The sequence below is a fragment of the Amyelois transitella genome, chromosome 11, assembly GCF_032362555.1.
Source record: "Amyelois transitella isolate CPQ chromosome 11, ilAmyTran1.1, whole genome shotgun sequence".
Lineage (NCBI taxonomy): Eukaryota > Metazoa > Arthropoda > Insecta > Lepidoptera > Pyralidae > Amyelois > Amyelois transitella.
In genome coordinates this window covers 903,873-928,403 of record NC_083514.1, presented here as the reverse complement: position 1 = coordinate 928,403, position 24,531 = coordinate 903,873, and the positions used below count along the sequence as shown (strand labels likewise).

General features: G+C 38.2%; 2 protein-coding genes across 2 annotated transcripts; one reads left to right on the top strand and one right to left on the bottom strand.

The window, feature by feature from the left end:
- The first annotated feature begins 298 nt into the window (after positions 1-298).
- On the top strand, positions 299-2,394 carry LOC106134661 (uncharacterized). The gene is made up of 2 exons (XM_013334760.2): positions 299-630; positions 1,579-2,394. The coding sequence occupies exons 1-2, from the start codon at positions 453-455 to the stop codon at positions 2,307-2,309; spliced, it is 909 nt and encodes a 302-aa protein (XP_013190214.1). The 5' UTR covers positions 299-452; the 3' UTR covers positions 2,310-2,394.
- Positions 636-2,669, bottom strand: LOC106134660 (uncharacterized). Its single transcript, XM_013334759.2, has 2 exons — positions 2,377-2,669; positions 636-1,531 (listed from the first exon to the last, which is right to left on the bottom strand). Exons 1-2 carry the CDS (start codon positions 2,667-2,669, stop codon positions 649-651), a joined length of 1,176 nt encoding a protein of 391 aa, XP_013190213.1. The 3' UTR covers positions 636-648.
- Positions 2,670-24,531: the final 21,862 nt, after the last annotated feature.

The following is a 24,531-nucleotide window of genomic DNA, read 5'->3' as shown; positions in this document are numbered from 1 at the left end:
TGCCACAGAAGTGACGCCAGAGAAGTGACAAAATCGTACTTAACGTACAAAAATAACATCACTCGATTTTCGCACCACAGTTTGACGTAACACATGACATCTACACACAATAAACCTTGCATTGTGCTAATAAACAGTTTTCCAACAATAAAATACGAAAACATATGCTTACCAAAGGAAATACTCAAACGAGTGGCAAAAACACGCTCTCCCAAATTCATTCGTAAACTGACGCAATATTATTTAAGTTCTGCTCAAGACCATTAGCTTGCTACTAAGGACCAGGCCACAACTGTGCGTTGCGGCGTCGCATCGCAAAAATCAACGACGCCGCACAACGCATCGTGGAAAATCCGATGCGCTGCGCAACGTACAAATCTGCGATGCGACAACGCGTTGCCGTTTAGTCGGTGTCCATACTTTGAACGACCTGCACGTGTTTTTTAAGCGATATGGCGGAGTACGATGTCGACCACCTGATATCTTTAATTTACGAACGTCCCGTCCTTTGGGACAAAACTATATCACAATTCAAAGACAAAAATTTAAAAACAGAAGCATGGAGGGAAGTGTGTACAAGTTTATATTCAAATTTTGAGGAGTTAAATACTGTTGAAAAATCAAAAATCGGTAAGTACTTATAAACATTTATATTTTCGTTAACTGCCAACTTAGAGCTCCAATGTTACTATTAAAATAATTACAAAATTCGTTTCTGATTATGTTAGCTTCCGTTCTACTTTCATGTGTTGTTTCGTGTAAAATTTGCAAAGAATCGTCAATAATCATTTCTTCAAACGTTTGTGCGCCATCTCGATTCAATACAAAGTTGTGTAATACACAGCATGCTTTTATAATGTCTATTGTGAAATCGTAAGAAACATTAATGGGTCGGTGAAATATGCGCCATTTATTTGCGAGAATGCCAAAAGCGCTCTCAACATATCGTCTGGCTCGGCTCAAACGATAATTAAAAACTCGTTTTTCTATCGATAAAAACTTCCCAGAATATGGGCGCATTATATTATTTGTCAGTGGTAATCCTTCATCCGCCACGAAGACAAAAGGAATTTCTTTTTGAAAGCCAGGTAACGGTTTTGGCGGAGGTATAGATAATTGACCTTTTTTTAATAAGTCGTATAGTTTTGAATTTTGAAAAACAGTGGAGTCACATTCCTTACCATATGCACCTATATCGACATATATAAATTTGTAATTCGTATCAACAAGTGCTAATAGAACAATGGAATTATAATTTTTATAATTGAAAAATAGGGATCCACTGTGATCCGGGCTCAATATACGAATGTGTTTTCCATCTAGCGCTCCTATACAATTAGGAAAGTTGGTCTTTTTTTCATACTCTTGAGCAATTTGTTCCATCAGCTCTGTTGTAATTTTTGGTAATTCCAACCTTTTAAGAATGTTCCATAAAATACGACAAACAAATTTTACTATTTCTGTTATTGTAGATTTTCCACGATAATATGTGAAATGCATATCTTTAAAAGTATTTCCCGTCGCCAGGTACCTGAAAAAAAAAAACAAAATAAATCATTATTCTTCATATTTTTTTAGGTAACGATGTCATAAAAAAATGGAGAGGAATCAAGGATAATTTTACAAAATACGAAAAAAAATTAAACGAGCAATGTAAATCCGGAGCTGGGGCCAAAAAAATTAAACAATATCATCTATACGACCAGCTCCTATTTCTGAAAAAGAATTTTCAAAATAAAACAACATCAAGTCTTGACGATGAAGAAATAAGACCAAGCACCTCAACCCAACAAAGCCAGCAACCTGTCATGCCACGTTACCAGCCTGCATCGCGTAAAAGAAAAATTGACGAAGACGAATTTGAGAAGAATATTATAGCTGCTTTAAAAACACCTGAAAGTAGACATTTATCTTTTTTTAAAGGAATTTTGCCATCATTGGAAAAATTGAATGATAATCAAACAATAATTTTCCAAAGTCGTGTCCTACAGATATTAACTGATTTACACCAACCATCATACTATCCCAGCCACTATCAAACTTCACAAACATCCGTCCAAGCAAACTATCAAACATCTCAAACAACTGTTCAGACTGGCTATCAAACAGCTCAAATGTCTATGCAGAGTGGCTACCAAACATCCATTCAACGCAGTGCCTTCCAAAGCGGATGCGAAACATCACCGGCGCCTATGCAATCGTCTCCACAAACGCCAAGGAATGATGATGTAAATGAGCCAGAACAAATTAATTTCGATGAGGAACTAACAAATTTGACGAATGACACACAATCGGATTACGAGTTTTGAATAACACTAAATTGTGAAAATGATTAAACAGTATGATTATAGTATAAATAGTTTATTTTTTTCTTACCTTATAGTTAATCCCAGCATCTCCAGAGGTTCGATGGGTTTTCTAAATATGTATTTCTTTTGTAAATGAGGCTTTATCAAACTAAGAAGCTCTTCAAAACTTCCTACACTCATCCTAAAGTAATCGAAAAATTTAACCTCGTCCACTTTTAGCGCCTCATATTTCCTTTTGAAGTGGTTTCCATCTTTATTCATAATTGTCAGTAATGGGTGCACCCAGTACTTTCTTTTCTGTTTCTTTTTCTTAATACGCCTTAACGCAAGCAGAAGTAGAACACGCGCAGTGCGATCCATGTCTCACTAGAAACTGAAACGTTGGTTAGCGTCTTTACGTACGATGTCGTATCCGATGAAATTTTTGCGTTGCGACATCGCATCGCATAGCTGTGCGATGTTGTTTTTACGATGCGACGCCGCAACGCACTGTTGTGGCCTGGCCCTAACTTCACACTGTTCGACGCGCCCAGTTTAAGATCAAAACACAAATTGGCGATTTTAAGTGAAATTTTTGTTCTTTAGAGTTTCGCCAGATGAAGTGACGTATTTGTAACATGACATGAAAACAAGTTTTATTTTTTTCATATTATTAAATATTTTTACAATGTATTTTGATTAAATATGTTTCGATATTTATAACAGTTAGTAATAATTTAAAAAAAACATATTTGTGTATTTGTATTTAAAGTATATTGCCGTTCAATCATTATAATGCATGAATGGGAAGGCCAGAGGAGTATACATTTTTAATTTTTTAAGCTAATAATGCTTTAAATTAAACAATTTTCGTGATTAGACTATGTGGGCCAGATAAAAGGCCATGTTATTTATTGTTTAAACATAGAGAAACAATAATATAATAAGTTTAACATAAACATTTTCTAAAGACCATTGAAATTCAAATAGCGTATATTCACCCATATATATATATATATATATATATATATATATATATATATATATATATAAATATATTTCGCAAAATTTTAACAAGATTGTTTCGGAAGATAACGCGTGATATAACAACAAACAAATAAATTTACTATCGCATTTATAACGTTTGTTGGTATTAATGTAGACGTGGAAGTGAATACATACATATAAAATCACGCCTCTTTCCCGGAGGGGTAGGCAGAGACTACCTCTTTCCACTTGCCACGATCTCTGCAGTGAATACGCATCACGAAGTTTAACCTCAATCATCGTATTGAATTGCAGTTTCTCGTACATTCGTAACATGACGACTGTACCTACTGCGAACAGAGAACAATAGTGTTAAGTTAAATGTCACCTATGCTATCTATTGTACTAGTAATACAATAAAATTAAAGATTACAATAGAACCATCATAAGACGAAATACTATATGTCTTGTCTTGACGGTATTAGAAAAAAAAAACAATGAATATGGAAAATTCCAGACGGTGTTGGCTCAGGCTTGTCCATGAATTTTACGAGTATGACAATAACTATGTCTATAACCGCAGCTTCGCCCGCGTCAATTTAGCGGCACCTACAAAGAAAACGACGAATTTAAATTTAACGCCATCTTGAAAAAGAAGCGACGAAATTAGTAACACCTACAAAACTCATCACATTAACAGAGCCAACAGTCTTGTAAAGAAAAAAAATTCGACAGAAAAGCAAAAACAGTATTGCAACAAAACGCGTTTGAAATTTTGAGAAATCTAAAAAAAATGTAAGTTTGTTTACTTCATTTCTCGACTGCGAAATGAGAATATGTATCTTGTAAAATATTTATCAAGATGCCAAGTCGCCATTTTGGGAATCTTGTCTTGTTGACGCAGACACGGTGGGATCTTACTGGCTTACACATCGAGAATCGTTAGTTTGAAATATGCGATGTAGATACCGCGGCATAACAGTCAAAACCATTTTTTTTTGCATCAACATTTATTCATATAATCACGTCTGTATTCCTTTGGGAGGGTACCCAGAGCGAGCAGACTTAAAAGACTGACAGGCCACGTTCAGCTGTTTGGCTTAATGATAGAATTGAGATTCAAATAGTGACTGGTTGCTAGGGCATCGCCTAAAAAAAGTATACCAATAATAAAATAAAATAAAATACCAAGTCTGCAAATGCATGCCTTTCCCTTGTTCGCCTTTTAAGACTTTCATGGGAACGAGATTGAGTGGTCCTACACGGCACTAGGTACTAGGTAGTTATTTCGTAGGTATTTTTGTTTAAAACATATTATGTAGTTCCACTCACTAGTTATAAGGTCACGCCTGGAACGTGGTATTGTTTACAAGTGGGTCCCCAATTTTTCCAGAAAGCACGAATGTGACATCACCAAGAGGATGCGGAATCATTTTTTGTATTTCTTTTTCTTGCACATTATAATAAATAAATCCTAACATAGTATTTTGTTTTCCAACAAAGTCCATTTTCAGAGAAAAGGATCCGTGTCAAAAAAACTCGGCTTAAAAAGATATTTAAGTAGAAGCGTTTGATCTTAATTTTCATTTAAAAAGTCTTAAGGCCAAAATTAAAAGTTTGAATTACAACACTCTCCAAAAACAGGGATTTATACACAAAATAACGTCTCTCTCCCGGAGGGATAGACAGAGACTACATCTTTGCACTTACATACATACTCTTCGCCTCATCCACATTCCCAATGCATTCCCTAAAATCGTCGATTTCGGGTACACTTGCTTGATTTTTTGCCAGAACGTCTTCGATGTTTTTCACCTCGTATTATCTGTTTGGTCACGTTTTTCTAATTAACACCGTCTCGATTTCCTCAGTAACGTCGTCTTATCGTAATGCAAACAAAAACGTGTGTTCAGACGATAAAATGATAGACAGAATCATTGTTAATTCACACAGTACTATTTGCCTTCACATAAAACTGCAGAGAAATGTATAATGCTATCGCCGGGATAGTGATAAGACTTATTAACTAACATATCAAGGAAATGTAGGCTTTATTTTTTGCGATATAGAATCCGTTTTTCCGTGAACGACTCTCACGGTGTTATTGATTTGATAACCTGTTAACCTGCGCCATGTTGTGATACTGCTGAAGTATCACTTATCTGGTTTCTCCGATGTCATTTTACGGTGAGGGAAAACATCGTGAGGAAAGTTGCACGTGTACAGTTAGACAATCGAATCGTGTCTATAAAATAGTGATAATAATCTAAGCTGGAATGAATTCCAAGTCACATGGGAGTAGCTCCTGATTTAGTCACTTCAGAATATGAGGATGGAAATGATAAAAAAAAAGATGATGTATTCGATCGACCAGGGGGAAATTAAGGAATTTAGGAGTTCAATTTCATCAGTATAGATGATTTCTTTCTTTACCTCAATATTCATTTGTGCGAGTAATATTCATTTATGCGAGTAACAGTTAACGCGTTTTATAATTAATCAGTTAATCTATTTGTCATGTTTTGATAGGAAAGATGAGGCTGTTGGTAAATAATAGACCAACAAAGATTTTTCCGCTTTTTCGAGAACACGATCCAAAAAAATACCAAGCTGAACTTATTGGTACTGTCTTACTGACAAGAAAATATCTTTGTTCCAGGGGGATATAGAGCAGGGTAGGCAGAGCAGCACCGCCACCCGCCATGTTCCGACCGGAGTCGCCGCTCGCTGACCACCGCAGCCTGCTGCCCCGGCGGCTCTTGCCCGTCAAAGCGCAGATCGCGCCAGCAGACAAACGGAAGAACAGACGCTCCTTAGAACTCAACCCACCAAACGATCACACCCCGTACGACTACCCGAAACTCCTCATATCAAAAACGACAGATTCCCTCAACACAGAATGCCCGAGGAAACTCATCAACAAGCAAGACTCGTCTGACAGCCTCAAACGAGCGTTGCTCTCCAAAGATGACAAGAGGGAGGACAAGGCTCAACTCTCGAAACAGGACTCCAGCGAGAGTTTGAAAAAGGCGCTGCTTTCACGCCAGGAGTCGAACGAGAGCGCGAAGAGGAAAGATTCCGACCCCAAGATTCTGAGGGTCCAGAATCAAGATGTGAAGAGGATAGCGGAGGTCAAGAGGGGGAGTGACAAGAAGGGGTTGTTGGAGACTGATTGTGATGAGCCTTTGAAGAGGATATATGAGAGGCGGACGGGATGCGCGAGGCCTACTTTGCCTCCCGTGGCTGAGAAGGGTTTTGTTTCGCCCGGTTCCCCGAATGGGAGCCCTAGTACGCCGAGCGTGGCGGCCGTGGCCGAAGGCCTGGTCAGGTGGGGCAGTGGGCTGTTGTCCCCAAAGGAGGAGCCGAGACTGAGGGCGGCTAGGAGCTGGTACGGCTATGGGACTCTTCCCTCAGATAGCGAAAAGGTAAGAATTAAATATTAACCTTCTCCTTCTTCCTCACCTTTCTAAAGGCGTGCCCACGGCGCGCATTTTGTCGCTTCGTTTCGTTCCTGGATTAGGTAAGTCAGGTTTTTACACGAAGTTTCACCCGCCTTTTCTCCGGAACCATTGAGGGGAACCTAACCCATATTGGATGAATTTTCCTATTCCCTTAGTCGCCTTTTACGATATCAGTGGAAAAGAGATGGGAGTGTAGAGAGAGTTTAGTGCCGGGAACTACAAAACATTATTGATTTATGAACAAATAAATCTCCATACATAAGTGACGTATCAATTTCAAGGATACCACTTAGGTCAACTTAGTTTCCCACAGTTAATGTTATTACCAGGCCAATAAGGACATTACGGCCGACACAAATTTAACTGGACAAATGTGCAATTATCGACTCGTTAACTGTTATGTTCTAGAATGATATCGATAAAAACACATTGCCGTTTTACAGAAAGTGTGTCGGTATAGTTTTTAACACGACCATATCTAAAAAGGAGTTTCAAATAAAGAGATTTACCGGTATTTTTCTGACGCCATTACCACTGGTTTTCGTATACACACATAAAGTCACGTATTTATCCCTTACGGGCTAGACAGAGCCAACAGTCTTGGAGAGACTGATACGCCACGTTCAGCTTTTTGGCTTGACGATAGAATTGAGATTCAAATAGTGACAGGTTGCTAGCCCATCGCCTAAAAGAAGAATCCCAAGTTAATAAACCTATCCCTTAGCCGCCTTTTACGACATCCATGGCAATCAGAAGAATTGGTCATATTCTCTTTATGTTTTTATTATTGGTGCCGGCAACCACACGGCAAAAGATCTCTTTCATTAGATAATTGTTAAAATTTGAAAAAAGCAAACTCTGTGCTCTTTTCGGTCGCCAATTCGCTATTCACCGGTGTCGCATCTGACACAGAAACAGCTGAACAAATGAATACACACGTTATTTTTCGCGACGGCATTGTTTCTGATGGCATTGTTCTTCGGGGACTGTAAGCGTAAAGGACAAGGCGGCGGTTTCTACTGCTGGCAAATACTGTTGTGAGGATACCACAAAATGATACGCTACATGCGTACCTACCATTTGTTTTTTTTTTAATATCTTTATTGCATAGATATTTACACAGAAATTGATTACTTATTTAATTTACCATTACGTACAAATTCGAATTAATTTCTTTTTTTTTAGTCATTATTATGGGACTTTTCGAACGTCACTTAATAATTGTCATATCTTTTGGTTTGTAACAACGTTGGTTGATGTAAAATAAATTACTTAAAACTATGTTTACTGCCGCTTTCAAAGCGTCAGTGCAGAAGAAGCGGTAACAAACTGCAGTGCAGCATTTTCTTCAATAACGTCTACTTCACAATAATCCAGACTTAGAATAGAAATGTAGATGAGTGAATACATTGTACCATTATCAAACCGGAGAGCGAAAGGTCAAGAGTATTAACTAATGGTGGTAATATGTCTCTGCCTATCCCAGTGAGAAAGAGGCGCACATGGTGTCAGATATGTTTTATAAAATATATCAATAATGTATTGACAATATCATTACAATATCATACATATAACCACGTCTATATCCCTCGCGGGGCAGACAGAGCCAAGTATCTTGAAAAGCTGATAGGCCGCGTTTGGCTGTTTCTGAATGGTAGAATTGATCATTATAATAAAACAACAAATGTAACAAAATTATGCTTCTGGTATTACTGATTAACCGGCAAGCTTTTGGTTATGTCTAGTATACTCCGATCAGACTTTGATGACACTCCTGTCTCATGATCAATGATTTTAATCACTCAAATTGTTTTGAAATCATTATTTATCCCGGCTGCATCCTCCTTGGGTACCGGCATCCTTAAGAATTGTGTAGAATTTGCACCTTGACTACTTTATCCCAACTTTTTGTGTAAAGTCGGCACAGTAAGTTCATTTCCCTCAATTCGTTCTATCACTTATCTCTCATTAGATACGCCATTTCTTATCTAGGCTTCTACTGCCTCGTTATAATCAGACTTTTTATGGTATAATCTTCACAATACTCGTTGTTTTGCCATCACGCTTCAGTGAACTATCAGTGAATGAATCTCCTCGGAATGAGGAATACGGACACGGAATCGTCTGCAATTTACTATTCATAAAGGCGCACGCGCATACACGTGCAAATTAACCTTTTTTTTTTATTTTATTAATTGTTGCTCGAATCTTTATTACTCGCGAGTTTTACCATCCCGAGAATCGCGACCGAATACTGCTTTGATAAGACTTTATTATTGAGTATCTTCGTCCGAATAAACTTAGTTATTTGCATGATTTTCTTGGTATTACTTTATTATTCACTTATTCACTTCCTGCATGTCAAAAAAATGTACAAGCGGAAACTGCGAAATCAGAATATCGCGCGTCATAAAAATTTGCATGTTTGGCATTTTTGACATTAAATTATCATCTTTTGATATGACATACCACATGGCAGGTGACACGCCGTTTTGTATTCTTTTTCCTAAGAATTTCCACTGTTTGAACTCGACCTAAGATGTAACCCACGTCTTTTTTTTTTTTACTTAACAAGGAAGCGTGCGAAATTGCGAGGCGTACACGACAGTTGCGTTTGGTAGTCACTAGGCGCGGACGCACGTAACGCGCACGTGATTCGTTCGAGTTCTCATAGTAGCGGTCGCGTTTTCGAAATTCAAAATTGGATATTTCACCGAGCGCTTAGTAAATAGAGGTGGTAAAAATTTTGATTGAAATTCCTATACATTGTGTGTGGTGCAATGTGCAGTGAGTGCGTCATATTGTGTCATGTTTTCCCGCTGTTATCAGATACAGCGTTGTAGGATTGTGTTGTTTATCTACAAGCGATTGGTTATCGATGCCGAGCGAGGCTCGACGTGCAAGGGTAAGGTTATGGATCTACCTTCGTCGTTATCTTAATTACTTTGTTGCGTTAAATTCCAGTTAAAGTACCTTCAGTTAGTGTTACTGTTATTATTTTATTTTGGTACATGAAAAGTATTTAGACAATGCTTGATTTATTGTTTTTAAGTATATAGACTGTGAAACATCGGATAACATTTCAAACTATAACATAACATATAATCACGCCTATATCCCTTGCGGGGTAGATAGAGGCAACAAACATCAAAAGATTGAAAGGCCACGTTCAGCTATTTGGTTTAATGATAGAATTGAGATTCAAATAGTATCAGGTTGCTAGCCCATCGCTTAAAAGAGGACATTTTCTAAGTAAATAATATATTTTATATGTTTGTTTAGAGAGTTATGAATCTGGATGCGAAGGAAGTATACAGAGATCGTGGCAAGTGGAAAGATGTAGTCTCTGCCTACCCCTCCGAGAAAGAGGCGTGATTTTATGTATGTATGTATGTATATGTTTCCGTGGTAGTTCTTCTGTCACATTGTAAACAGCAACGCGTGCAAAATATATTAAGAACTTATTGTGAACAAGGTGTATGAGACTTGGAAAACTCATCATTTCACAAATAGTACACCACGATCATCATCTTAAAACATACTTACATACATAAAATCACGCCTCTTTCCCGGAGGGGTAGGCAGAGACTACCTCTTTCCACTTGCCACGATCTCTGCATACTTCCTTCGCTTCATCCACATTCATTACTTATACTTTTGACCTGACCCTTTAACAGGACGTCCTTAATTTGATCAAGATACGTTCGTCTAGGTCTTCCCACTCCGACCTTTCCCTCCACACTCTCCTCTCTCCATCATTTTAATGTTTGACTTATTTGTGCCCCTAGAGAGGAACCCGGAGTCAGCTCACGACCACTAACATTTCGGAGACGCACATGAGACACTGACATGGCTTCCGTGACAGAAACGTACCTAAATGGCGATCATCTATTCAACTGATGACACGTATTTAATTAATATTTATGCCGTCAACGCGTAATTACTTTGTTCTAGTACAAAAAAAATAGACCTACATACATACATATGGTCACGTCTATATCCCTTGCGGGGTAGACTAGAGTTGAAAAGACTGAATGGCCGTGGCCATTCAGTCTTTTCTCTTCTTTCTCTTCTTTCTTGAAAAGACTGAATGGCCACGTTCAGCTTTTTGGCTTAATGATAGAATTGAGATTGAAATAGTGACAGGTTGCTAGACCATCGCCTAAAAAAGAATCCCATGTTTGTAAGCCTATCCCTTAATCGGCTTTTACGACATCCATGGGATAGAGATGGAGTGGTCCTATTATTTTTTGTATTGGTGCCGGGAACCACATGGCGCCACGTATCCTACTACTATTATAAAGGCGAAAGTTTGTATGGATGTATGGATGTTTGTTACTCTTTCACGCAAAAACTACTGAACCGATTACCATGAAATTTGGTATGTAGGTAGCTGAAGACCCAGAATAACACACAGGCTACTTTTTATCCCAGAGTTCCCGCGGGATTGATAGGGTTTCCATGCGGACGAAGTCGCGGGCGGCCTCTAGTTTAATTATAATATTTATGCCATCAACGCGTAGTTACTTTATTCTAGTATAAATAAAAAATAGACCTGTTATATCATAATGGAAAGAGGACGAGGTTGTAATGTCACAGATTGTGAATTAATCGTGTTATTGTGAATGTTGAACTTTGATTACCTGTGGTACGTGATAACAGTGTAGAAGGTTCTTTTTTTATTTTATTTACCACCGAAAACAATTTTTACAGTCATATAATAAGTTGGTTTGTTTTTTTTTTAATAGCGAAAAAGTTTCATAGATTGTGTTTGAAACTACATATATGAAAGATTTGTCGCGTCTGCGCATTTGTAACTCTGTAAAATACTCGTAAATTTCAGAATTGAGGTGTATGATGAGAACGTTATGTTGTCACAATCGTCAGTTGCTACGTCATACTCACTAGTACATTAATTACATACATATATATTATCACGTCTATATCGCTTGCGAGGTAGACAGAGCCAATGGTCTTGAAAAGACTGATAGGCCACGTTCAGCTGTTGGCTTACTGATACAATTGAGATTCAAATAGTTACAGGTTGCTAGCCTATCGCCTAAAAGATGAATCTCAAGTGTATATCGCCTATCCTTTAGCGTCGTGTAGTGGTCTTTTTCCTTTTTTTTATTGGTGCCGGAAACCACACGGCACCTACCTCCAAAGAACATCAATTACACTTCTAAAATCTTATGCCCGAATACTGTACCCTATATTTATATAAGTATATAGTTTATTTGCTGTGGAAAATCATTTATTATATACCCTTTATTTTAACACAGCAGGCGTGTAAGAAAAAAAATAACTTTATTCCGAACCTAACAGAGAAAGACTGATATTGAAATGTACCTAACATGATTCCTTGTAATAATGCAAAAAGTGTGTGAAAAACAATAAGTTATTTGTATGTTACTGTGACTCAAGTTGGCGGTTTTGCGTTTGTCGGTCAGGATTAAAATATCTCGTTACGGGAAGTCTAACGTTACAATTGTCTTTTTGTTTGTTTGTATGTATGTTTGTGTGTCGCCGTTAATTTAGGTAAAGCTTTGTTTGTCGTACTCGATTTAAAGCCCATTGTAATACTGTGTGACCTCAATTAAGCCGATTACGATTAGTTTTAATCAACGACATTTGTAAATGTAGTTACTTGAATAGTAATGGCTGGATTACTCGTAGAATAATTAATTGATTTTGTTGTGTTTGGCCCTTTTTTCTTTGTCGCAATACGTTTTTAATTTATATTAATATTATAACATACATACATACATACATACATAAACTCACGCCTCTTTCCCGGAGGGGTAGGCAGAGACTACCTCTTTCCACTTGCCACGATCCCTGCATACTTCCTTTGCTTCATCCACATTCATAACTCTCTTCATGCAAGCTCGGCGGTTTCGGGCACTTTTGACCTGACCCTTCACCAGGACGTCCTTAATTTGATCAAGATATGTTCGTCTAGGTCTTCCCACCCCGAGCTTAATATTATAAAGCTGAACAGTTTGTTTGTTTGAACGCGCTAATCTCAGGAACTACTGGTTCGAATTGAAAAATTCTTTGTGTGTTAAATAGACCATTTATCGAGGAAGGCTTTGGGCTATATAACATCACGCTGCAACTGTAAGGAGCGAAGAAATAATGGAAAATGTAAAAAAACGTTAATTTTTTATCCTTCATCATTAAGCTTCAATGATGCCCAAAATAACTATTCCACGCGGACGAAGTCGTTCGGGCACACCTAGTTATGTTATAGCATGCTTCATTCAGCTCTTAATCCAAAAGCTAATATGGTGATAAATAATGATAGGGATTAAAAACATTTGTTGAAACTGTTATGTAAGCGTATTACTAGCAATCTATATGTCTGTAAGTGCGTATCGAATCACTGCATTTGTGTCAATGCATTCTGCAACGATCAAGTGCACTGCTAGCATATTGATCTCAGTCGGAAGAACACAGAATGACAATTAGATTTGTGTAGGTATATAAATGCATTTTGAGTGTAGTGAATTATATCTGTTTATACATACATACATACGGTCACGTCTATATCCCTTGTGGGGTAGACAGAGCCAACAGTCTTGAAAAGACTGATAGGCCACGCTCAGCTATTTGGCTTAATGATAGAATTGAGATTCAAATAGTGACAGGTTGCTAGCCCATCGCCTAAAAAAAGAATCTCAAGTTTGTAAGCCTATCCCTTAGTCGCCTTTTACGACATCCATGGGAAAGAGATGGAGTGGTCCTATTCTTTTTTGTATTGGTGCCGGGAACCACACGGCACCTGTTTATGATATTACAATTCAAACTTATTAGTTTGGTGTGTGCTCCTATCCTCACTTATATTATTTATTGCGATTGTAAGTACTTTTGTTTGTTTGTTTGTTGTCTCTTCACACGTTATATTATACAGAACCAACCTTGTTGAAATTTCGCGTATTTTTTATAAAGCGAGTCTGGAAAAGGACATCGGGTACTTTTCATCCCTGTAAAAACTATAGTTCCCGTGGGATTTGTGTAAAAACCTGTATTCTTTTGTAGGTGGCGCTAAATTCGCGCGAACGTAGCCGCACGTGGCAGACGATATGCAAATATTCCGACCATGTTTCAATTAAAATGATTTGTGTTAAAAATTAATTAACTTATTTCAAACCTTATCATGACATTGATAAGATTCAATCTTAGATGATAAAAGTTATCGATGCCCTTAATGAAAATTCAGTTTTTCATTTACGCAGTCATAATAACAAAGTATCTGACGTGCCTCTTTGTCGTGCCAAAATTTTAAATTAAATCACGTAGAGTTGCAAAAATATAGAATAATAGTAAATAACCTTCGTTTTTTTATGTTCACAAGTTATTTGTATTACGCACACATACATACATACATGCGTGACAAATGACAAATTAACGTTCCGATTCACTGCATTTTGTTGTAAACGTTATTGTCACGATATGACATGCCGAGAGAAATGGAAAGTCAAATGTTTTTATATATACACAACACATACATACCATCACGACCGTTTCCAAACGGTTTCCCATTGGGGTAGGCAGAGTAGAGCAGAGGTACCTTACCTACTTGCATCAATTTCTGAGCCGGTGTCCGAAGTTTGTGTCCGTAGTATGTGTGACTGTAAACAAACATTCGATTAGCATTTATCTTATTAGCACTAAGAGTATTCTCTTCTTCTAAAATTTAAGAGCTAACTCTTATCAGTTAAGTGGAGCGTCCTCCATTCATCTTTTTTTCTGTTATTTTTTTTATTTGTTGGTGTGTTGTAACGTTGTCGAATTAAATGATAAGCCTTTAAATCCGGCATGACGATATTTTTAAAACTATAGTAAGGGAAGAATTTTTCTTAAAATCAGAGCGTCGGTGGTCTAATCAGTAAGGTCCCTGGTTAAAATGCGTGACGCGCAGAAACGCACAGGTTGGCCTTGTTACAATGGCTATTTTTCAAAGTTTGAATACTAACCAATGCTCTTACGGTGAGGGAAATAATCGTTAAGAAATCTGCACGTTCAGGCAACTGGATGTGTAACCATGGATCCAATACGGGTTAGGTTAACCTGTAAAGGTTGGGGAGGTCAGATGGGAGTCACTTCGGGTAAAAATCTGACTCTAAGATCCATGGTTAAAGGCATACCCGGGGCTCCTCTCCAGAGAGTATAGGATGCAACCGGGACTAAAGCCAGTAGGAAGAAGTAGAAGGAAAATTAATAGAAAGAGGGGAAGACCAAGAATAAAATACATACATACATATCACGCCTCTTTCCCGGAGGGGTAGGCAGAGACTACCTCTTTCCACTTGCCACGATCCCTGCATACTTCCTTTGCTTCATCCACATTCATAACTCTCTTCATGCAAGCTCGGCGGTTTCGGGTACTTTAGAATAAAATATTTCGATCAAATAAAGCAAAAAGTAATAGAATGGATTACCTTGCAAATAAAGAATAACACATTCTGGTATTGTGTGATTACCTTACCTAATAACATGTCGCTAATTAAGATACGGCCTCGGTCACTGGGCTTTTTTTGACCGTCTCCAAACACTGAGATTATGGGGTAATTAGGATGTGAGCACTTAACCTTACGGATTAGGCGATTGACACACATGTTACTACTGGAATATACTGTCTCATGTCATCACGTCTTTATCTCTTAAGGAATAGACTGAGTCAACAATCTCGAAATGAGTCAAAGGGTAATACTGAGATTCAGATAGTGACAGTTTGCTAACGTATCACCAAAAATAATGTATATTTAAGATTTACTTTTAGAACCTCAGCGGAAACAGATGCAGTTTGAAGGTCGAAAATGACGGAGGCATACCACTCCATACAATCGTTTTAAATTATAGGAGTTAGTGTTAAGTTTCACTTTCATTGCTCCATAAATTTGAACCGTAAACCTGTCTGAATACGAGTGATAAGAGATAAATATTATCAGAGATTTCTTGTACCTATCCCGTTTTTGATTTCCGAATACGGTGCCACTGACCTGAATACAAGGCCCTATGAATGGAAAAGTTTCGTTTAATGTTGATTAGTTGTACGGCAATACTTCCCAATCAATGTAATAGAATATACGCAATTACCCACCCTCCTAACGCAAATAAACCAGATGCGTCCTTGTTGAAGCCTTGGCCAAACGTTGCCAGATATAAAATGCGTAAAGTAGAGGGAGCAAGCTATTTCTTAATACAGGGTGGGCCATGAATTTGTTTACATTTGAATTTGACTTCGCGCGCAAACAGCAGAGGGGCGTGGTGCGGGGAGAGGTCTAACAGCTAGCTCAGTTCTTGGAAATTTAGTTGACATGGATCGCTTCACGGGACCGCAGCGTGCCTTTTGGGTAAAGCAATTTTATTTAAACAATAGTTCGCTCACTCTGTGCGGCGTCTATTTCGCGTGGAATTCCATTTACACGACCTAAATGAGTGCCCAAGCTCAGTTTTAATAAAGAAATGGGTAAACAAATTTGAAAAGACCGGATCGACGCTAAATGTGAAGCAAACCGGCGGCCCACGGACTTCACGCAGTGATGAGAACGTGCAGAGAGTTTCAGCTTCAGTTCGGCGCGATCCAAATTTGTCGACGCGCAAACGCTCGGCTGAATTAGGCATATCTCGCACGTCTTTACGCCGCATTTTGAAATGTGATTTAAAATTACATCCATATAAGATTCAATTAGTGCAAGAACTAAAGCCTAATGATTTGATTTTACGCAAAACATATGCTGAAACAATGTTGGATCGCTTCCGTAACTTTGACAACATCTTGTTCTCTGACGAAGCCCACTTCCATCTCAATGGGCACGTCAATAAACAAAATTACAGATATTGGAGCAGCGAAAATCCCAGGGCTAAACAACAAAGGCCTCTTCATTCCCCTAAGGTCACTATGGGCAGCCATTTCAGCTACAGGAATCATTGGACCTTATTTTTTTGAGGATTTTCGTGGCCGTACGATCACAGTAAACTCCTCCGAGTATGTGAAGCTGCTGAGAGAATTTTTGACACCACAGCTGCAAGAATTTGCCGGCTACAATCGGCAGACGTGGTTTCAGCAAGATGGAGCGACTTGCCACACGTCTAATGAATCCCTACCGGTCGTCAAAGAAATGTTCCCAGAAAAGCTCATTTCCCAAAGAGGTGACATTCCGTGGCCACCTAGGAGCCCTGACCTAACGCCAGCCGATTTTTTTCTTTGGGGATATCTAAAACATCGTGTCTATACCCACAAACCAAAGACATTGCTTCAATTAAAGGCGAAAATAAGAGACGAAATGTCAGCGATCCCACGATCTTTATTACGGCGAGTATTCGAAAATTTTCGTGCTCGTTTAGAGGAATGCCAACGCCGTGATGGTGGCTATTTAAATGATATTATTTTTAAAAAGTAATTTCCATTTTATAAGCTATCTCATAAATAAATAATTTTTGATGTAAATATAATAGTTTTTTTTTAATGAATTTTTAAAATGTTAACTAATTCCTGGCCCACCCTGTACTAATAAATATAAATATATACGGGACAAATTACACGAGTAACTAGTAAGCTTCGAAGTACCTAAGTTTGAAATTTGTGTTACGAAACTCAACGATACTATATTTTTAAAATAATATATAATATACACATTAAGAACATTGATTTGTTTATTTGGAAGACCAACAAAAAAGCGAATACTGTTAAAAAAATAGCACCAGGTCAAGGTCCAGGAAACAAATGGTCAATTACAGGTCCTCACATCAAACACTAATACAATAAGAAAGGAACATTATTCTCTAAACATTCAACAATAACTATTTCTAAAGAATTTAATAGCTCACTTAATTCACTTAACTAAATTAACATGTGCTCACTGTATTTAAAAGACCATGATTCTAACAATAAAATAAAAAAAAATGTGAAATTCATCAGCCACAAATCAAATTGCAAATCCTTAGACGCAGTTGTTTATTATAGTGCAATAGTTATATATGCGTCCAACACGTCTCACCTTTTTTTAATATGACGATAGATAACTGATATACTTGCAGAGTTAGGTATAATTCTCGTCAAAGTGTATTGTGTTATTTGAGAAAATAAATTATTTAAACCTAGAATATTATTTATTTATTTATACGAGTATTTATGTACATCAAGGAAAAAAAATAAAAATAGACCTAAAGAGAAATTCAATACAAGAGCACTACTTATTCATACTCTAGGAAATTACTTCCAATAGGAATATGTGACACAGCTTTATCTCTATACTATTTGTGTTCTCATTTCGCTGTAATGCCAAGCGGCTGTACTCCCATAGCCTTCGGAAGTCAATTATGGGGGGTTGGGTGGAGAATCGCAGAACTATTTTTTTTAAGAATACGTCCGTGATACAAATAATGCAAACACGTGTAGCTTTGTAGATTAATATTTTATTAACTTATATAAATAAATAAAATAACTAGGTACCTATATAGGGGACAAATTACACAGATTGAGTTAGCCTCGATGGAAGTTCGAGACTTGTGTTACGAAATACTAACTCAACGATACTATGTTTTATAATAAATACTTATATAGATAAACATCAACATCATGCCCTGACCGGGATTCGAACCCCGGACCTCCGGTGTCACAGACAAGCGTACTGCCACAGAGGCCGTTTTATTAAGAACTAGCGCCCCGCCCCGGCTTCGCACGGGTGGACATATTTTTGTGTTTTATATTTTGAAATAAACAAAGAGTAAAAACAAATTTATGCCTATGTCACTTTTGAAGGTCTATTCTATATCTGTGCCAAATTTTATCAAAATCGGACCAGTAGTTTTTGAGTTTATTCCACACAAACATACAAAAATACAAATCTTTCCTCTTTATTATTAGTGTGGATAACAGAAGATATAAATTGGGCCTGGTTACAGTGAGAGAATTGTAGCGGGAGAAGGGAAGATCTTCCGCCAGGCTAGGTTTTACGCCTGGGGTACCGCAGAGGTTGTATTTACGCTCAAATCTGTGCCGTGTGGTTCCCGGCACTAATGAAAAAAGAATAGGACCACTCCATCTCTTTGCCATGGATGTCGTAAAAAGCCACTAAGTGTTATGTTTTTAAATTTGAGATTCTTCTTTTAGGCGATGGGCTAGCAACCTATCACTTTTCGAATCTTAATTCTATCATTAAGCCAAATAGCTGAACGCGACCATTCAGTATTTTCAAGACTGTTGGCTCTGTCTACCCCGCAAGGGATATAGATGTGACCATATGTATGTATGTATGTATCTGTGAAATCTTTAACATCCCGAACTCTCCGCTGAAATGTACCAAAAAGATGTCCGCTCAGCAAATGTCACCGTGTGAGCCGCTTCTCCTCGTTATTTAGAAGTACATACACACATATGTTCACGTCTATATCCCTTGCGGGGTAGACAGAGCCAACGGTCTTGAAAAGACTGAATGGCCACATTCAGCTATTTGGCTTAATGATAGAATTGAGATTCAAATAGAGACAGGTTGCTAGCCCATCGCCTTAAAAAGAATCCCAACTTATTTAGAATAGAATAGATTTATTTTCAAAATTGGATACAAGGTATCACTTATTGACGTCACATAACTTTCTAATTATAACTACTACCGCTTCCAAAGCGCATGTGTAGAAGAAGCGGCGGAACAAACTACACTGCAGCATTTTCATCGGACATCAATTTACAAATATAGATCTCTTAAATCTAAATCGTGGACGAATGCACATTGTCTACGTTAAAAAACATGAATGAAAGAAGTAACATACCTATAAAAATTTTTGGTTACCAACAAGAGATAAAGAACAGAGTTGTATTGAAACATTTCGTGGGTGCAAAAGATGAGAGATTATTTGCTCGGGCATCGGGCCAATATAACGTTCGCGGAAGCTGTAAACATATACAGCTGTTTTAATTAAAATTAAAACTCTGAAGGTCATTACTACAACGGACTTTTCAAGGTTAGCAATTGTGAAGACCAAAAAAATAAACTTGCTGTGTGGTTCTCGGCACCAATAAAAAAAAGAATAGGACCACTCCATCTCGTTCCCGTGGTTGTCGTGAAAGGCGACTAAGGGATATTACACAACTCGGGAGTCTTCTTTTAGGCGATGGACTAGCAACCTGTCACTATTCGAATCCCAATTCTATCATTATGGCAAACAGCTGAATGTGGCCTATCAGTCTGCTCAAGACAAGAATAGAATAGATTTACTTTTAAAATTGGATACAAGGTATCACTTATTGACGTCACATCACTTAAATCTAATTATAACTACTACCGCTTCCAAAGCGCACTGTTAGTAAGTAGGTTTATTTGTGTTGGCTCTGTCTACCCCGCGAGGGATATTGACGTGATTATGTGATATGTATTCCGTTGATACGATAATGTTGTTTATATAACGTGCGCTGTTTGTGATCATGGTCATTAGCACAACGAGGTCTATTTCAGCCGATTCATTTAAAACCGGTGGCTGACATGACATCACTTACGAGTATGTTGCCGAATTCGAGCTGTGCTTTCCCGTCAACATACATACATATGGTCACGTCTATATCCCTTGCGGGGTAGACAGAGCCAACAGTCTTGAAAATACTGATAGGCCACGCTCAGCTATTTGGTTCAATGATAGAATTGAGATTCAAATAGTGGCAGGTTGCTAGACCATCGCCTAAAAAAAGAATCCCAAGTTTGTAAGCCTATCCCTTAGTCGCCTTTTACGACATCCATAGGAAAGAAATGGAGTGGTCCTATTGTTTTTTTGTACTTGTGCCGGGAACCACACGGCACCAAACGGTTTTGATGTACCTTTCCCGTCAATTAGAACAGAGTTAATTATATTATCCTGTTAAGATGAGAAATTGAAGATTTTAGTTACAGGGATTTCTGAACAATCACTAAAGCGCGCAGTCAGTGATAGGTTACTAGGCCATCGCCTGAAAGAAGAATCCCATGTTTTTAAGTCTATCTTAGTCGTCTTTTACGACATGCATGGGTAAAAGATGGAGTGGTGCTATTCTTTTTTTCTACTGAACCGATTACGATGAAATTTGGTATGTAGGTAGCTGAAGACCCAGAATAACACAAAGGCTACTTTTTATCCCGGAGTTCCCGCGGTACTGATAGGGTTTCCATGCGGACGAAGTCACGGGCGGAGTCTAGTTTGTAATAATCGTTGGGAGTTGTAGATTAGCAGAACAAACTAATTATAATGTATGTCTACTTCCTTAACTAATAAATATTAATGGGTGTTTTAGCCTTAGATAGTTCAACCAATTTTAGCGGAAGTAATACATCATACCCCCCGGCTGTTCTTGCCATAGTATCATCATTAAGCCATCGAGCTGAACGTGGCCTTTGCTGCTTGATACTATTAACTAGTTCTACATTCATTCATGTTTTTTAATGTAGACAATGTGCATTCGTCCATGATTTAGATTTAAGAGATCTACATTTGTATATTGACGTCCGATGAAAATGCTACAGTGTAGTTTGTTCCGCCGCTTCTTCTTCACATGCGCTTTGGAAGCGGTAGTAGTTACGTCAATAAGTGATACCTTGTATCCTATTTTGAAAATAAATCTATTCTTTTCTATTGGTACTGTCTACACCGTTGGGGATGAAGACGCGATATATGTATATTGTGTGAAGTGAACCGATCTAGGTGGTGTAAATGCTAATAAAATTGAGATTCTTCTATTTGGCGATATTCCCGATCTCGTGGGAATTTCGGGAAATCGTCTCTTAGTACACCCCCAGACCTGAAAAGGAATCTTTATAAATACATACATATAGTCACGTCTATATCCTTTGCGCGGTAGACAGAGCCAAGTCGAAGCCGAAAAGACTGACAGGCCACGTGGCCCGTCAGTCTTTTGGTGACTGTTGGCCCTGTCCGCCCCGCAGGGGATATAGACGTGACTATATGTTATGTTATGTAAGTAAGTAAACCACAAGGTCCCAACGATCTCATGACATTGCATTCTCTTGAAGACATGTGTTTCACAATTAAATTCAAAATTTCATTTCATGTTGAATCAGTTTGCAATATCTGTCATCGGTCATGAGAATTCCAAGCACGATCGTCATCACATCATTATTCGACGGCGCAGACAAGTCCTGAATACTTACGTATGGGTTGTGTTGTCAATTTGTGTGTTGTATGAAACATATGTGCCGTGTGGTTCCAGGTACTTAAGAATAGGACTACTATATATCTTTCTAGTGTATGTCGTATTAAGCGATTAATAGAAAGGGTAATAAACTTGGGATTCTAATTGTAGCCGATGGGCTAGCAACCCGTCAATAACTGAATCTGAATTCAAATATTAAGCCATACAGCGTGGTCTTTCTAAACTGTTGGCTTTGTCTACCCCGCAAGGGATAAATACTTCTAATATTCTTGTACTATTTCTTGTAACTGTGTAAATTTCTGGGCAATAAAGATATCGCAAACAAAGAAACAAACAAACTTCCTCATGGATGTCGTAAAAGGCGACTAAAGGAAATGCTAATAAACTGGGGATTCTTATCATTGGCGATGAGCTAGCAACCTGTCACTATTTTAATCTTAATTCCAAAAAGTAACATTTACATAGTTTGTTTGTTTGAACGCGCTAATCTCAGGAACTACGGGTTCGAATTGAAAAATTATTTTTGCGTTCAATAGATTTATTTATCGAGGAAGGTTTTAGGCTATATAACCACGCTGCAACTATAAAGATCAAAGAAATAATGGAAAATGTGAAAAAAAAAACGGCCAAAATTATTCATCCTTGAGGGCTTCAATAATGCCCAAAATAACTATTCCACGCTGACCAATTTGCGGGCATAGCTAGTTATCTATGTAATCCGATGTGCTATGGAAAAATAAGCCTATTACATTACAATACAAACATGGTCGAGGCCACAAGACAGCATCGTTAATTTATAAGCGCTATCGAGATTTATTTAAATGTCTAACCATTTTATAAGCCTCACATGCATCATGTATGTAAACATGATACATACATACACATATTCACGGCTATATCCCTTGCGGGGTAGCCAGAGCCAACAGTCTTGTAATGACTGATAGGCCACGTTCAGCTATTTGGCTTTAAGATAGAATTGAGATTCAAATAGTTACGGGTTGCTAACCCATCGCCTAAAAGAAGAATCCCAAGTTTATAAGCCCGTCCCCCTTAGTCGCATTTTACAACATCCATGGGAACGAGAAGGAGTGGTCTTATTCTTTGTTTTTATTGGTGCCGGTAACCACACGGTACCAATAGAAAAAAAACATGATAAATTATTTCATATCACCCTCTCGTGATCGTGCGAAACATACGTTTGTTTTTGTGAAGGGATTCTGATGACATCAATACCATTACGCGGTTTCACTTACTTTGAATGGCTTCTTCTACCACCAGGCTTCAGTCCTGGTGGCATCCTCGCCACTCTGGACTCTGGAGAGGAGTTACAGCTAGTGTATTATAACTCGCCACGCTCGCTGTAGAAAACGTGCGTTCGTCTGTAACCAACCGCCTAAACACGTGCCTCGTTCCTAATTACCGATCCAATTTAGTTCACATTGGAAGCTGTAAATCAAACTATATATTTTAATTAAAACGGACGAATCAATTAATTAGGGGACCCAGTTATATGATCATTAGGTAAATGCAATTTCAAAGGTCAACGAGTGAAGCTGGTTGCAGGGAGGGGGGTGCAGTCAACAGGGGCAAATCAACTTAACCAAATTCACTGTGAATTCGTCTCTATAACCGTGACATGGAGTTCCATGTCTGGTATCTTGATATGAGGTTGGCTGTACATATTAGAGAAGAGAGTTATGAATGTGGGTGAAGCGAAGGAAGTGTGCAGAGATCGTGGCAAGTGGAAAGAGGTAGTCTCTGCCTACCCCTCCGGGAAAGAGGCGTGATTTTTATGTATGTATGTATAGTCTCTGCCTACCCCTCCGGGAAAGAGGCGTGATTTTATGTATGTATGTAAAGCATAATCATCGTTTCGCCCAACGTTTTCCACGTGAAGTAGAAGATCATTCTATCCTATTGTAATGGCATAAACGTTACTATAGATTACAATGATCTTCTTAACCTTGATCTGCCAAATATTATTTTGGCATGGGTCGCCCTCAACTCTCTTCACTGTTACACACAATTACACACAGGTGCCGTGTGGTTCCCGGCACCAATACAAAAAATAATAAGACTACTCCATCTCTTTCCCACGGATGTCGTTAAGGGCGACTGAGGCTTATAAACTTGGTATTTTTTTTAAAGCGATGGACTAGCAACCTGTCGCTATTTGAATCTCAATTCTATCATTAAGCGAAGCAGCTGAGCGTCACTGAGCGTGTCTTTTCGAGGCTGTTGGCTCTGTCTACTCCGCAAGGGATATAGACGTGGTTATGTGTATATTGACGACTTCTACACACGCGCGGATCATTGTATGCAAATATCTCAGTAGTTTTTTTTTAAATAAAAACCCATTGGTATTGTTTATACATGCAGTATTTAGCTGAGTGTCCATTAAAATTGTTTATTCTTCAATTATATTCCGCAGTTCACGGCCGTGTTCTGCGTTTTGGTGTCAATTTCTCGTGGGAATGTACATATCTTTATTTTTAACCCCTATGCGTAAAAGAGGGACTGTTGAAACCTTTGCGTGCCGCTGTGATTACTGGAGAACCACCCATTATTTGGTACACGGGTCTTATTAGGGTTTATTGGTCAAAGAAGAAATCTCATGGATCTCTTTCCTATGGATGTCGTAAAAAGTTACAAA

Bases quoted from the DNA above. Each gene is read 5' to 3' on its own strand.
- LOC106134661 (XM_013334760.2), top strand. From the start codon at position 453: ATGGCGGAGTACGATGTCGACCACCTGATATCTTTAATTTACGAACGT. The intron at 631-1,578 runs GTAAGTACTTAT...ATATTTTTTTAG, and splicing joins TGTTGAAAAATCAAAAATCG to GTAACGATGTCATAAAAAAA.
- LOC106134660 (XM_013334759.2), bottom strand. From the start codon at position 2,669: ATGGATCGCACTGCGCGTGTTCTACTTCTGCTTGCGTTAAGGCGTATT. The intron at 1,532-2,376 runs GTAAGAAAAAAA...TTTTTTTTTCAG, and splicing joins ATGCTGGGATTAACTATAAG to GTACCTGGCGACGGGAAATA.